Source organism: Sceloporus undulatus, chromosome 1 (genome assembly GCF_019175285.1).
Source record: "Sceloporus undulatus isolate JIND9_A2432 ecotype Alabama chromosome 1, SceUnd_v1.1, whole genome shotgun sequence".
Lineage (NCBI taxonomy): Eukaryota > Metazoa > Chordata > Lepidosauria > Squamata > Phrynosomatidae > Sceloporus > Sceloporus undulatus.
The window spans coordinates 245,363,629-245,380,205 of NC_056522.1; the positions used below are offsets into that span (position 1 = coordinate 245,363,629).

At 41.0% G+C, this 16,577-nt stretch overlaps 1 protein-coding gene across 2 annotated transcripts in view; it reads left to right on the forward strand.

Annotated features, from left to right (window-relative positions):
- Window positions 1-9,316, forward strand: part of GYPC (glycophorin C (Gerbich blood group)) — a 44,780-nt gene extending 35,464 nt beyond the window's left edge. For both annotated transcript variants that reach the window (XM_042446252.1, XM_042446253.1), the window contains exon 3: window positions 7,471-9,316. In XM_042446252.1, coding sequence (XP_042302186.1) covers window positions 7,471-7,667 — 197 coding nt within the window. In that variant the 3' untranslated portion in view covers window positions 7,668-9,316. The remainder of the gene's footprint in view (window positions 1-7,470) is intronic.
- Window positions 9,317-16,577: the final 7,261 nt, after the last annotated feature.

The following is a 16,577-nucleotide window of genomic DNA, read 5'->3' on the forward strand; positions in this document are numbered from 1 at the left end:
GTTTAAAAAAACAAAAGGAATGAATATTTATCAAGGCACACAAGCTGTTACAATCTTTCAATTGCGGGGATGTTTCTGTGTTAAATATAAAAATAACAATGAGGGAGAGTGTTGAATGGAGTTGGTTAAACAGATGAACTTTAAAAAAAAATAACTTCCCCTTTGTATGTATACAGTCCTCTATCCCGTGTAAACCCTGGCCATTCAAGGTCTTTATTGAGTGAGGAGCCCTACACCTATACAGCTGAGCACATGAAGTCTCTTTCTTCCGATGCCAAATTCTGGGACACACGGGTTTACAGACAGAAGCACTGAAGATCGTCTCTGGATCATTGCCGTAGCAAACGCACGGCTTGCAGCAATGATCCGGCTCAAAGGATCTCGACACCACGCTCCTTTTTTGTGCTGTCATAATGCTGCAATACAGCCCTTTGATGGTGCTTCTGAGAGTCGTTTGGATGTTGGCCCCTTACGTCACAAGGCTGCACCCCATGTGACGGGGCCACAGCCTTATGATGTAACGGCACTTTAGATTAGGCTCGGCGAATGTGAACACTGAGCCATCCGAGCCCTTATATCCCCACCTCCACACCACTTTGTGCCGGTATGTACTGGCCCTTGGTCACCAGACTCAGCATTGTTTGATAGATATAGTCATCAGGGCATTCCCTCCCCACCCCCTAATTTGACATGCCTTCCATCTGCTTGAGGTTAGCAAATTTTGCTTGCCTGTAGAATTCTCTTGACTGCATTATATGGATAATTAATGCAGTTTGACACCACTTTAATTGCCCTGGCCCAATGCTATGGAATTCTGGGTTTGTAGTTTTGTGACATATTTAGCTTTTCTTGCCAGAGGGCTCAGGTGTAAACAACCTACCAATCCCAGGATTTCATGGATGGGTAGACAGTTAGAGCAGTGTCACAACTGCATTAAATCTGCAGCGTTCCAGCAGCCATAGCCACATTAGTCTGGATATCAGTATGCAAAGGGTTCTTGTAGCACCTTTTGCGAATATGGGGCTATATACAAAACAGCACTTTGTGCCAGCTATATCAGCGTGGTGAGGGCTGAGTGTCTGCATGCTCGAAGCCCTTACCCTGACACCCAGGTGCATTTGGTGCGTGCTCGTACACACAATGTCTGCCATGATGATGTCGCTGGGTATAGTGCCCAAACAGTGCAGCGTGAATAGGCTTCGTCATGGCATGCCAGGCACACCTTTGGCACCCCTGCTCCCTCTGGAGGCTGCGGCATGTGGTTGCTGTGGTCTAATCTGGGACAGACAGGGGCGGTGTCCCATCCTGTGTCTCTGCCGCCCCTCACTGAGGCAAAAGACCATTGCAGCATAAGCTTGATGATTTATTGGTTTACTTCCTCAGATGCAGGCCTATAGTCACTCATTTCCGAATTACACGTAATGTCTGGGAGTTTAGCCAAAACACAAATTAGATTGTGATTTCCTATTGGTTCAGTTTTTTCTACATCCATACTCTTCCTTCATGACTCCAAACTGGATCATTTTTCTTCCCTCTCTCTCACCATACACATGTGTTTGACTACGCACATGTATTATTTAATAATAATAATAAAGTTTTATTGTATTACCGCCACCTTCCTTGATCAGGGCGGTTTCACACATTATACATATACACTCAAGAATTAAAAACAAAACCACACAGTAAAAAAATAAAACAGCTAAAACCCCATTACCATCCTCATGGCCACCGGAAGAGGAGGGAGGCCCTTGGAATTTTTATTAAGTTAATTTATAGTTTTACAGAGAAGATTAAGCTTGGCTTTTTCTCTTAGACCTTAGGGAGTGGAGCTGGATCTGGTTGTTGTTCAGTTTCTGTCTTTAACTGTCATGGCTCAAAGCTATGGAGATTCTGGGATTTGTACTTTTGTGAGTTTTAGCCTTCTTGCCAGAGTCTCTATGGTACCACCACAAGTACAATTCCAGGATTCCATAGGATGGTGCCATGGCAATTAAAGTGGTGTCACCCTGCATGATTTACAGTGTGCAACCTATGTCTCTGAGGATTCTACAAGCCGCTTTTCAACAGCCTTATACTGGGAAAAACTCAAGTTTGGTAATACTTACCGCAGCACACCTCTGACCCTAGCTGCTGCATCCCCAAACTTGATTAGGAGGGTGTGCTTTCATTGATGGGGAAAACCTTCAATGCACTGTCAATACCACAGTATCCAGGTGTGAAAATCTCACTGCCCGGAGTTGCGAGATTGCCAGTCAGGTAGTGCCAGTGTCCTCTCCTCTGTCCCCTTCCAATTCACTATTCTCAAGAAGACTGATTTCATTTGTTTTCTCTATTTCTTTTCTTTCTTTCTTTTTCCAAGATTTAATGGACTGCTGCAGCATGGCTCCGGAATTTTGTGAGTTTAAGCAAAAATACTGACATGACGCAGGGGCATGGTTAAAGTGGACTCATGAAGAGCGTGCAATGGCAGTAGCAACTCCCATTGTGCAATTCTGAAATGTGAGATATTGGGGCTCTGTTTCCTTTTCCCCCCCCAACACAATTGCTAAGAAAGTGGGGCTTGTGCACTAAAGCCCTCTGTGCTTCTGTCTATGTCTGTCTGTCGTCTGTCTCTGTCTCTGTCTCTGTCTCTGTCTCTCTTCTCTCTATCTCCTCTCTCTCTCTCCACACACACACACCACACAAACACACACATATTTAGGCTCTATAACGCCATGAATCTGATTGTAACCAGTACAGGACTTTCCTTGTCCCTTCCCTCAGCTTTTGGTTTGGTTACCTTCTGCCATTTCAGAGATTCCACTATTTTAGTATTTCAAGGTGTCTTCTGCCATTCAGATTAAACAATGCAAGTTTCTTTAATGGATTCCTCCTTGTGAGAAAAATGACGAAAAGAATTTTCTTGATTTTGCAATATGTTCATGTAAAGTATTGCTGGAAAATGTTTGTAATGTTTCCAGGACATTTCCTTGTGTCGCAGGGCTACTAACTGAAGTGTGCCCGTGATTTTCCTTGTGTACGCACTCATGCTGTCAGAACCCATTTTTGAATTAACAGTGTTATGACCACACTCTTTGCAGTTCAGATTCTTCATATGCTTAACGCATGGGAAGAAGAGGAAGGAAAGCGTTAAAAAAATCCTTCTTTCCATTCAGTGCAATGGCTCTGATGATTTATTACCTACAGATCTCCTGTCTAATTAGATTTTGTATATTCTGTTTCTAGCGCAAATATTGGAGTTCTCCAACAGGAGCTGATATTGCAGTCATTGGAGGTAAGAATATGATATCCCTAGAAGGAAAAACCATATTTTTGTATAACTTTTTGAAGAAACAAAGACCATCCTGATAATGGGGAAAAAGTACTCTCTGTCTGGTCAGCCTTTGCAGATAATAATATAATAATATAAATAATATATATATAATAATAATGTGGTATTACCAAAACGAGTTATCTCTGCTCTCCTCTTTAATATCTGAAATGAGAACAAGGAGAGTTGATAGTCCAGCAAATTGATACCACTCAGGCCCAATCTGAGGAGTCATCCCCAGGGAGTGAGTTTTTTCTAGGCAGTTTGCAGAAGAAAAGCAGAAGAAAATGTATACTCCATATCTGTAATGTGCCTCTTAAACTGGCAACATATAGTTTCCTGTTTTTACAAGTTTCCTAATGTTAAAAGTTCCAACCCATGTTATAGAACCCTACTCAAGCCCTCACTCCTCATACATATGCAGAGATGTTTTGGATTGCTTCTAAGAAAAAATTGAGTGTCAAGATGACAAGTTCTTTTCTCATCCAACCTTATGTTCAGAAAGTAGACCTACCCATCATTCTTGCCAGCTATCCTGCCATCCCCAAACACTCTGTCATCTCCCTAAATACTCAAAAAAGATGTGTTCTTTCCTTTAAAGTCTCACTGGCAAGTAGGGATGTAAATCTTCCCTTACCATAAATACTTGACTATATGCCAACTTCACATATAGATTGAAGACAGGTTTGGGGGCCAAAATTATGGATTTGATTATGACCTGTGGGATAAAGTAAGGGTAAAACTTAAAGGCATATAACAAAGGATATAAAGGATTAAACAAAGAAAAAACAATGGCAAAGAACCTACAAGTTCCAGCAGGTATAACAGTTTGGTGCTCACTTTAAAGACTGGATGGGGGGGGTATGCTTCCAGGACAGATTACACTCTGTCCTGTCACCAGGGGATGGTTCCTTTTTAAATAAAAGGTAAAGTACAGTACTTACATTGATCGGTTGTAAGATAAGTTGATTCTGGTTTCTTTCATTATTTTTTTTACGTTGGTGTTACAGACTGCCAAATAAAAGCTGCTTCAGGTCTCTTTGGAGGTATGCTATTTAAATGATGCATGGGTCCTAAGAGTCGAGGTCGCGCCAAAGCACACACTCCATTCCTAAGCACTGGAGTGCAGCTTTGGTGCAGCTTCCGGATTCTTAGGGTGATGCATCATTTAAACAGCATACCCAAAGAGACCGAAGCAGCTTTATTTTGGCCAGTCTGTAACAGGCCTAAGATTCTAAACTCATACACCACGTATGTACAGTACTCTATTTTTGTATTTAAAAAAATAAAAATGATGGGAAGTTGATATCCCACGGCACAAAATCACGATACATTTTGCACATAAAAATATTTTTGGGTTCTTGAAAAAATTTCATGCACTAAAAACACCATATTCATTTTGTCCCAAAATAATTTGGCACAAAATATGATGGCCTGTTTTACACAATAAACAATGTGTTTCTGCCAAAAAAAGAGAAAAGAAAACAAGAATCCTTAGCAAAAAAAAAAATTCATTGCAAATTCCCAAAATGTGAAAAATCTTATAGAGGCTAATGTATATGTTTTCAATGGGTTGAGACACCCTTTCTTATTAAAGACAAGAAAGTTCAAAACTATTATTTTACATCCCTGTTGGCCAGTGAGGGGGATAGTGCATAGAAGTAGGTCGATCATATCCCCTACCATGTTAACATGATGTATTTCATGATCCATGAGCAGTATAGCCAAGACAATGGAGAAAGGTGGGGGGAAGAGCACACTTATACCTACTTGAGCACACTTATCCCTACTTGCCACTGCTCATGATAGCTGGTAAGGCTTTAACAGGAATGGTAAGGGATTAGAAACAGGAGTGAGTGGGAAGTAGGAGATGAAAGTAGGGAGTGACAGATTACTGTGTCTATAATCTTTTTCAGCTTTGCGTATGTTCAATCCTTAAAGTTTGTTCTGTTTCATTTTCTGCCAATTAAAAATGAACATAAATGTACATTTAAATTGTACACATTTCTCCCCACAAAACACACATTTCTTCATTTTTGAGCTAAGATCTGCATCTGGTATTACACAGCACATTTTTGGTCTTGTGTGATAACAAATGATAATCTAAAGCCTCAGTATATAAGGCTTCTCTCCTTTATGCTCAGTTTGCCCTTTCCCTACAAGTTTAGGCATGGTGGGTGACAAGAGGGGCATGCACAAAACCAGCTTAGATTGTCAGCTGGTGATAAAACATTTATTCCTTCAATGGGATTTTCTACTGATGAGAACCAAGCATGACAGAAACTTGCAACAGAAGTTTATCTCAAGTCCCATTAGAACACTGTTATGCTAGTTCACTTGAATTACTGTAGTTCCCAAAAGAACAATCCTTAAATGTTACGATGTATTCTTTGGGTCTTAGCATTGCTCTTGTGCTCACTCACTTCCCTGCTATACCTCCTAATTTGAGTAATTCACCAGGTGGATTCCATGTCATTAGTACAATTAGCAAAGTTTTGCTGTATTTCCCTTTGGTTCCATCTCCTGTAACTTTAATCTCAGCTTCCTGCATGTTCGCAGGATGAAAATTGAATTGTGCTGAGTCCCTAAGGCTTATTAATACTGTACAACATCTAAAGAGCATTAAAGCCTATTGTGTTTTGGGAGTCCATTGTGGTCCTTAAAAATTGATGAATCCCCTATTGGGGTCACGTTATTATAGTAGATACAACATCTTAACAGGAGCAATTTTCTTGTTCATAGCAGCAACTTTAGTTCCTGGAATAGGCAGCATAAAAGCTCTGAGGGTTTCTTAATGCTTTGGATTCAAGTAGTAAAGTGGTTTTCAATGCCAGTGCAGAGGAATTGTGAGTCTGTTTCAACATCCAAATGAAAGGAATTGGTGTAGAACAAGAGTGGAAACCTTTGGCATTTCATATTGTATAGACAAAATTTTTATAATCCTTACCTCTGGTTATGAAGGCTGGACAGAGTGGGACATAGTCATAAGTCAAAACTTCTGGAGGACCAAATATATGTCACCCCTCATGTAGTGCCAAGCATTCATGCACTTATACTACAGTCTTATACCGAGCCAGGCTGCAGTGTCTTCACTGGTGCACATCAGATCCAGAACTACACAGGAAGCAGAGACTCAAACCAAAATGCTGGGTTTGTACTCTGTGGCTTAGCAGCATCCACAACCAGACATTTCATTAGGGAGAATGAGGCAGAGGGTTGCCATAATTGTCCACTATTACCAGGGACAAAATGTGGAACAAATTCTAGACCAAACTGTAGGACAACTGCAGGACAAAACTCAGCCCAAAATGTAGGACATTTAAGAAAAATGGAGGACCTTAAATGTCCTACATTTTGGGCTGAGATTTGTCCTGCAGTTGTCCTACAGTTTGGTCTAGAATTTGTCCTACATTTTCTCCCTGGTAATAGTAGACAATTATGGCAACGAGGGGCCACGCTTTGTATGCCATATTGCTTTGTTGTGGCCAATCAGCTAGTTTATACATCTATTTATGCATGTATTACAAGGGATGCTGTCACATTTCCAATATTAAAATAACATTAAACTCATAGCTTGGGTGACCTGGGGAAGAGCTTAGTTATTTTGTCCTTTGTCTCCAATGCCATAATATATCTTGAGTAAAGTCTGAGAGCATATGAGAGGAAGGGATGTCCATACTCTTACGTTACTTGGCAAGAGGGCTGAGGTATGGATGTTGAATATTGAAAGTGACTTCCTGCATGACAGGGAGTTGGAATGGATGGTCTTCTTCCAACTCTATGAGTCTATGATTCTATGAAGAGTTTTTTCTTCCCTAATCCAGAGGTGTTTAGGGTCCTGTCATCTTTGGAAAGCCAAGGGTTCCTGAAGTGGTTAGCACTATGAAAATCTGGATCTGTACAACAGTTAGTAACTTGAGTGCTTACAAGTTGACCAGAATTTTAAATAGAGGAATATTTCCTTGTTGTTGCTTTGTGTTTGTTGTTTCCCTGGGCCTAGGCTTCATTATCACAATGTCAAAGTGTTTTTCTTAACTCTTTCACTTTGAAAGACCTAATGGAATGCCACCCGTCTATGTAAAGCAAAACAACAACAACACAGGCTATTGGAAATGGTAATGAAAAGGAATAAAAATGCAAATGTTTCTTCCTCCCCATAGGTGTTATTGCAGCAGTGGCTTTTGTCTTGATTTGCCTCTTGGTGGTGATGCTGAGATACATGTACCGGCACAAGGGCACCTACCACACCAATGAAGCAAAGGGAACTGAGTTTGCTGAAAGCGCAGATGCTGCTTTGAAAAATGACCCTACCCTTCAAGATGCCATGGATGAGAGCCGAAAAGAATACTTCATCTGAGCACAAAGGCAGCCCCACTGAGACAAGCTTAGTCATTCTCTTCTTCCCAAGGGAATCAATCAGATATTACATCAAATAGCACTGGAAATGTGGAGACTGCACAGAAGAGAACAAGGGGACTAATTGAAATATTGATGTATGTCCCCAAGAACTAAACACCAGATCTGTTGCTGTTTAGTTGATTACCAATACAGCTCAGTTCAATATCAGATCAGGAAAAACAAAAATCTTAGGATGAATGAGTGATTACCTGATAGCAGATAATAGCATCAAATGTCAAACCTTGACATTTAGCAAAAATAGCAAGTATCAATGGAATGCTTCATCATCAACTCCTTGAACTCTCCTGCACCAATATGATACCTGAAAATGAATTTTAAGTGGCAACCCAAGTGGCAAAATGCATAAAACAAGGAGGCTCCTGAGCCCCAAACTGCTTTTTGTAGTACAGACATTTTGTTTTCTTTAACATAGTAAGCTTGCCTGTGTGAATAATATATAGTTTTTGTTGTTTTGTTACTCTTTTCTTTTCTTTTTTTAATATACTGAAGTTTAAATCAAGAAGCAAAACCAATGACTAGATTCTGACAGGAAAACACTGAAGAAACTTTTTTATATGAAGGATTTTAAGTATAGATACCACATGGTATTATAAGATGTTTTCTATGCTGGGAAACTATGTTGCTTTCTTTAGGGCCTGTATTGGCTCATTGTTTTTAGTTTCATATCCATGAGCATACACTTTTTCTCACTGCTTCCTAAATTTTACGGCTGTCTCTATCTGTATCCTTGTTCCAGTTGCTTCATTTTCAAGGATTCATAATGTCTGTTTATGTTTACAGAAGTGATTGTGTCACTGCAGAGGATAACCTGCAGTAAAAATGGGAATATACAAACCAAAGTAAAAAAACATAGTTTGTGCTAACAGTAGGAATCCTGTTCCTACCACTTCGATGTGAAAGTGGGTACATTTTAAGTAGAGTGCTGACTCTGTCTTAGAGCCATTCCATACAAAACCAGTGCATGATCAATATGTTTTTTGAAGACTGGTTTTGATTAGGCTTACCTAAGACATTTTGCTGCCTAAAATATAGGACAAAATCCCTCTTCCCTCCCATTATAAAACAGCTAGACAAAATCCCCCTTTGCTCCCATTATAAAATAGTTGAATCTTAATTGATTTGGCAAGAAGACAATGACCTCCACTGGACTAGAGTGCAGTAGACCTAATAAGAGTTCAGACAAGGCCACATGGTAATCACACATCTGTTTCCCAAAACCATGCTGCTGCTTTAGGGTTGAACCTGTTTGTCATGTTTTCATGTTCATAGAAGAAATAGTAGTAATTTGTCCCAGAGTTGAAATTATAAGGGAGCCTAAGAGGCAATACGCTTACCTTTTGAGACTGCCCACTTTCTCTACTATTTTTGGATGAATGCAACCATACCATGATGTTGCTAAAGCTGAAGGGAATGTAGGGTTGTGGACCATACACTTCCTTTGATCCTCATACATTTCCACTCACAATGTGAACAGTAATTTATTTAGTTTTCTACCCCCCTTTCCCATGTTTTATATACTTTCACTTACTTTTAATGCACTTGTCATGATCTTCAACTGTCACAATAAACTCATTTAATAGAAATTTATTTACTGCCTGCTCATCTTAAAATTGTATGGGTTTGCAATATCCCATCAGAGACCACTTTTGCATGATAATTTGTTATGCCCTTGCTGAAAATCTCGAACATGGAGATCCTCCAGTCACAAAAAGAATTTTCATGGCAGCACAGTTTATGCTTGAGTGCCTACTGCTGGTGCAAAAGATTTCAAAGTAACCAGGAAGCTCCACATGGCAAATCATGCTAGATATTTGCCATGATCAAATCTCTCCATGACAATTTAACCTTGTTTATGTTCACATTACCATTTGTATCGATTTAAAATGGAGCCACCATATTGAATGTGTTCAAGTGTTCTCGTTTTTTAAAGCTGTCAATCAAATGATGCACATCTGCATCATTCTATTTGCACTGTCATAGTAGGTGATGTGACTCTTTGTCAGGATATGGGGAGATCCTGAAGTACTGACAATGGTGAGGGGAGCTTTCCAGGAAAGGGGTGGAGGGATGAAGAATTGGAAGGAAAGGGGCCAAACAACACACTCTATTTATTTCCCCTGCCAACCCCCAGGAGGTTGTGGCTGAGAATCGCAGGAGCCTTCCTCCATGGAGCTGGTCAGAAGAAAGAGCAGGGGGGAATGAGGTGGCTGCAGGGGGATTTTTACCAGGAGACCACCTGCTCCCTCCCTCCAGTGTCTGTCTGTGGCTTCCAGGGGTCCGACTGCAGAGAAGAGCCCAGCCAAAAGGCTGCTGCTTCTCCCTAGCCTGTCTCAGCCTCCATGGATGGTGATAGCAAGTCCTTCTGAACAACCCTTGCCTAGAACCCCCCCCCCCGGCAGACTCCGCCTTGAATCCACGCAAATGCAACAGGTTGCATATACTGTCAGACTTAAAAAAAAAAAAAAAAAAGCCCCCCCCATTTCCCCCCCCCCCCCCCCCCAATTCATTAGCAGAAGAGGTAAACAGCTGCATGATGGGTTAAAGGGACCACTTTACAATGTGGTAAATTTAAATCCTCTGGATTTAAAGAGGCAGTATCTTCACCTATCAACCGTGAGCACCAAGAGGAGAAAAACAACAGTGGCTTGACACCAAGCCAGGACCTGTGAGATGGGCTGGGTATATTCTGCTGCTCTGCCCACCCTTTGCCCATTACCCCTCCCTTCTGGGTGCCCTGAATGGAATCAGAAGCATGTTCCCATTGGCGGCTTCCCTAAAAAAACCTGGTGCTCTTCAAAAGACACAGAAAATGCCTTGATTTCAAAAGCACCAGGTTAAGGGGGATTTGTGCCCCCCCTAAAAAAATTGGGTTAGGAAAACCTGGTGCAAGTATGAATATCCCCCTTTTAAACCAGTTTGCAAAGTGATTTATAATGTAGGGTGAATGGGCCCCATGCTTTGTAGGGACAAATAAACTGACAGTAAGGGCCAGGTTGGGGGCAGCATGTGAGCGCAGCATTTACATGTCACATGTTCTGCTGCCCCTTCAGGCTGCTGGGAAGCCACATGGCTGGCTGCACATGTGTTTCAGTGGCATAGCATTTACATGCACCACACCACCGAAAAGCCATTGCAGAGGTGACAAGGGTGCCCTTTTTCTGCTCCAAAAAGGAGTGGCATTTTGCTGCTTCTTTTTGGGGCAAAAAAACATTGGATCAGGCCCCAATTCAGCACACAAAGGAGCAGCATAGAACCACCCCTTTACAGCCATCTGTTTTGACCCTTAGACTACATACATTGGTCTCTTAGCACCATCCATGCTGGCTAGGGCTTCAGAAAGTTGAATGTCAAAACATCTGGAAGGCCAAAGTTTCTTCACCCTACGTCCATATGTAATTAGCCTTGCAAAGGCACAAATTGATCCATATGCAGGACCTAATTTTTCAGCAAACCTAGGGACAGTGATGAGAAAATAGGAGAGTTAGTAAAATTATCAGGGGACATGTTTTTATTTGGATAGTCTGGATTCTTTTGATTTAGTGAGGAAAACAAGAAAAGTGTAGTGGGTGTGGGATACTTTTGATGAATGGCGTGAGGTGGTGATGTGAAAGTTTATATTCCAGTCTTGCTATGATACCTGGAAAGTAAAGGCATTTAAATTCCAATTCCCTTGCTAAAAACAAATCATCTTGTTCCTGAATTGTTCCTGAATCTTACTGTCAAGCAGCAATGGAAAATCCAATCATACATTTGGCCCCACACTGTATGCCTAGTAAGAACAAGCCTTCTGACAGCTTTCATTTTAATCCTGATTTATTTTCTATGTATTCCCCATACTCCAGTTTAGCTTCTAACAGAAAACATAAGGTGGCTATTGGAACAAGAGCTAGGGTATTTTGTTGGTTTGCATGTAGTCTTCATGATTACTTAAACAAGAGGAAAACCTGACTCTTCATTAGCAGAAAAGCTGTCTCACAGTGGATGCGCCATCAGCGTTTGAAGCTCAACATGTCCAAGACGGAGCTTCTTGTCTTTCCTCCTAAGCCCAACCTTCAACACTCCTTTTCTGTCTCTGTGGACAACATTTCCATTCAACCAGTCCAGCAAGCCCGCAGTCTTGGCTTTATCTTTGACTCTTCTCTGTCGTGTATCCCTCAGATCCAGACCACAGCCAAGGCTTGTAGATTCTTTTTGTACAATATTGCCAAAATCCGACCATATCTCTCCGCCTCTACTGCCAAGATCCTGGTCCATGCCCTAGTGATCTCACGACTTGATTACTGTAATGTCCTCCTGGCTGGGCTTCCTTTTTCTCACCTCCGTCCTTTAATCTCTGTCCAGCATTCAGCTGCACGCATTATCACTTCCACCCACCGCTCTGACCACATCTCTCCTGTGTTGGCATCCCTTCACTGGCTCCCTCTCCCTTTCCGCATTCAGTATAAGCTCCTGCTGTCGACATTCAAAGCCCTCCATGGACTGGCCCCTCCTTACTTATCAGACCTTCTTTCTCCTCACCTTCCCACCAGGGCCCTCCATTCTGGTAGTCAAGGGCTCCTGTCTCAGCCCAGGATTTCCTCTGCCCCATCCCGGATTCGCCCCTTTTCACTTGCTGCCCCTCACTCCTGGAACCTTCTTCCTCCACAAGCAAGAGCCATCACTTCTTTAACCAGCTTCAAAACGGAGTTGAAAACCATCCTATTCAGAGAAGCCTTCCCAGGCATCGCATAATTGTCGCTTACTATCTGATGTTCTGTTGTTGGCTGTTTATCGATCCATTTCCTGTATTGCTATGTACTGTATATGCATTATCCTACTTGTGAGTATGTATTTTCCCTGGATAATGATTAACCTTCCATTTTGAAGCCAAGCCCTCCCTTCAGTCCATCTGCCTTGGTCCAGGCCTCGGAGGTTGAGAGGAACTGCTGGACCTTTTACCCTTTGCCTCCACCACTCCCTTCTCCTTCTGTGTCATGTCTTTTTAGATTGTAAGCCTGAGGGCAGGGAACCGTCTAACTAAAAAGATTGCATGTACAGCGCTGTGTAAATTTACAGCGCTTCATAAATAAAGGTTAATAATAATAATAATAATAACTTAAGATTTCCATTATTTAGCCACAACAGCAATTAACTTTTGACTTCAGGTGCATCATCACTCTTATTTTTTGTTTTGTTTTGTTTTGTTTTCTAAGTAACAGTTTAAGCGCAACACCTCATTTTCCTTCCCTTTCACATCTGTAGTTATCATTGTTGGCTAAACCCCATCACCACCACCAATGGTAACTAAATTCCTATTGTTTTTCTTTTTGAATTCTTTTCAGTGACAGCTTCCTCCCCCTCCAAAAAGGCAGTAACAACTTGTATAATTTATGGGCCTTCAAGTCACCTGTTGACCTTTGATGACCCCATGAATTTCAGGGGGGGGGGGTTGGCAAGGAATAGTCAGAGATTGTTTTGCTAATTCCTTCATCTGAAATAACATGGGGAAAAGTAATCATGATTGAGGCTGTATCATGGAGAGAAAGATTTGATACAAACAGATACCCCCAAAATATATGTCACAGTCCTGATCTCTCACTCACACACACTCATGTGTTTTGTTTTTTTAAGAAACAAAAATAAAGCAACTTAAATGTATTAATGTGTGTAGAGCTTAGTAATCATATGAGCACATGAGTGTTTTCTTTCTTTCTTTCTTTGAATATATCTAGAAAATTTTAACACATCTTCAGCATATTTCTTTGGATTTCCTATCAAGATGTTTGTGTGCACACACTCACAATGACTTGAGTAACCTCATCCATGCCATAAAATAAGAGAAACAAATAATCAAAAAGACAACAAAGATACTGTTTTACCTTACATTTAGACATACTGCTTTCTGTGATACTACCCTGAGATACCATTTGATATAGGAAACCATATAGAAATTGATATGATGATGATGATGATGATGATGATGATGATGATGATGATGATGATATTAGCAGCTATGGTGTTAAGAGGAGGATCAATCCTCTTCTGCTAGTCCAATCTAAAGTAGGCCTGTTAAATCAATGGGATTTACCTATATATCATCTCGCCATTCATCAGCTGATTCAATCAACATATTTTGCCATTGTTAAGAAGACCTGTGTGCCTGCTCAGTCACTGTGTTGCAATTTCAAGACCCTGCTTTCCCTTCTTATTGTTATATTTAGACCAGACTTTGACTAGGTGGTTCTTCAAACAGAAAATCCCTCTAGAAAGTATAGAGTTTCCTATCCTAAGTACTCGGCTACTCTTTTTCGGCTCTCAGGGTAAGAGAATGTGATATTAAAATTAGAGCACCACCTGGAAGAGTATGTGTACATTCTTTCCTCATTTGTTGGATCTGGGTTTTTTTATGAATAAAATACTCTGTGCAGTTGTGGTTGGTGTTTAAGAGATTATGCTTAATGGTATCACCAGAAACTGCCACTTGTGACACCATCAGGGCTCACCACTAAGGCATCACAAACAGTCATCCCCCACAGTCACCAACTGTCCAAATTAATCCTCTACTGTCTCACTTTTTCTGCTGCTTTTGAAATGTCTCGGTTTCTCTCTTTTCCTCCCACTTTCCCCTTTTGCCCTCAACTTAGCTCAATAAGGCAAAACTGAGTTGAAAGCCCCAAAATAGTTTACACTCAATTAGCAAGGGGAGACAAGGGGGGGGGGGCAGATTCTTGCCCTTCCCAGTATGTTCACCTAAAAGCAAACTGCTGCAGTCTACCCTTGCTTCTGTGCTCTTCCTTAATATCTTTTGCCAGCTTGACCAAACTTTGATGTCGCTTGACCACACATACCCCAGGTTTCATCTGAAATGTTGGAGGGTATAGTCATTTCTGGTCTTAGGTTTTGTCACTGACACATCAAGGCATGAGCCAACCTTGGCCTGGCAATCTTAAGAAACAGAGTTTGTGGCTCAGTGATGTGCATGCTACCCATCACTGTGACTGTGCTGAGAAACAAAATGTCCTGCTTATTTTTACAGATACCAGCAAAGAGGATACTGTTTGAAATATGTCTGGGATGAATACTGCACTGAATCCCTTGGCTTTAAGCAATTCAAGTCAGAGTACACTAAAGTTACCTTGTTTTTATTTCCTCCTTTCTTACTGCACTGAACCAAACCATTTGGTGGCTGACTAGCACAACAGAAAATAACCTAAATGAACTTTCAATAAGACAAGGGGTCCCTTGGCACCTAACCTGCTCCTTTATTTTGTAGCAGCTAAACTTAAAACTGGATGAAGTATTCTAGACAATGTAAAAGGCATATCCAATCCAGATGTTTTCAACCTCAGGGAGTATTATAATTGAATGTCTAGGTACCCGTGTGGACTAATTTGTATACATAAAGCAGTCTGGATGGATTTTTGTTTAAATGGATTGTTTTTGTAGTGCTCATTTTCAGTGAACTAAGAAACCTGATGTCAGAGCCTCTGACATCAGTTTTTTGACTGCCCTGAAAATGCACATTGGAAAAGTAATACATTTAAACAAACAAAAGAAAAACAATACAGTTAAACATCTTTATGTATTTGGAGCATCAGAAAACTGCATTTCTTTATTTAACTGAGATACAGTGTTATGTGGTCCTTTCCTAGAAGTCTACATGTTTTAACCCAAAGAAGTCTAAATGCTCTGTGTGTCTGAAGCCTGTTCATGTTGGGAATTGAAAGAGACTGTAGAGAGTAACCAATCAACACAGCAGTGGGTGAATAATACAGCCTTATACCCACCATCCTCCACATACTGTCTAACAATAAATAAATAAATAAATAAATAAATAAATAAATAAATACTCTTAGAGGCTTGACAGACCACCCCTTTTAGTGCTGGATCAGGGCCGTGGCAACTACATGCTGAAGCCTTGATCTCCTATTTTTGCATCCTGCAAAGGGTGCAATAGCCATTGGTGTGTGGCTTTTCCATGCTACTTTGGTGCTGCGTCATGTACATGCAGCACCAGAGGAATGCTGTAATGCTGCGCACTGTGTGGTGTGGCATACAGCATCACACAAGCCTGGGGGCAGAATTGAGGTATGCATCATGTGCATCCACACCCCGACTCCACCCCAAGGCTAGCCTTACTGGCCAGTTTGTACAGCCCCTTAGTCTTCTTTTTAAAACATTTAAAAGTAGCTTTGTCATTATTGTGTACCTTCCAAGTCACTTCTGACTTATGGTGACCCTGAGGTGAACCTATCACAAGGTTTTCTTGGCTAGATTTGTTCAGAGTGGGGTTTGCCATTTCCTTGCTCTGAGGCTGAGAAAGTGTGAGTTCCCCAAGGTCACCCAGTGGGGCTGAGCTGAGCCGAGATTCAAACCCTGGTTTCCAGAGTCGTAGCTCAAACCACTACACCATGCTGGCTCTCAGGAGTAGCTTATCCATAATCAAATATATGGTCTAATGAGAGAGAGAGAAAAGAGAAGAGAAAATGGCTATATATTAGTGTGGGTATGGAAATGAGTGCTAAAAAAGAATGGGTATTTAAAAGGCAATGAAACATATGTTGTTCTTAAACTCCTAGACAGTTACATACAAACTAGGAATTAATGAATATAGTCACACAAAGGTTGAAAAATCTAGCAGATCTGCACATGCGCCAGATTGAGGTATAACCATTCTGAGGTGATAAAATTGAATCTTTACTATTTCATATTGCAGGCATGACACCCCTAAAACATTTACCTTTATTTTATTTTTTCAAAAGTTTATATATTTGCAGGGAGCTGTTTGCCTAGAGCAGCAATGTTAAGCGTGCATCCCCCAGAGGTTTTGAATTACATCTCCCAGCAGTTTTAACCAATATAGCCAATT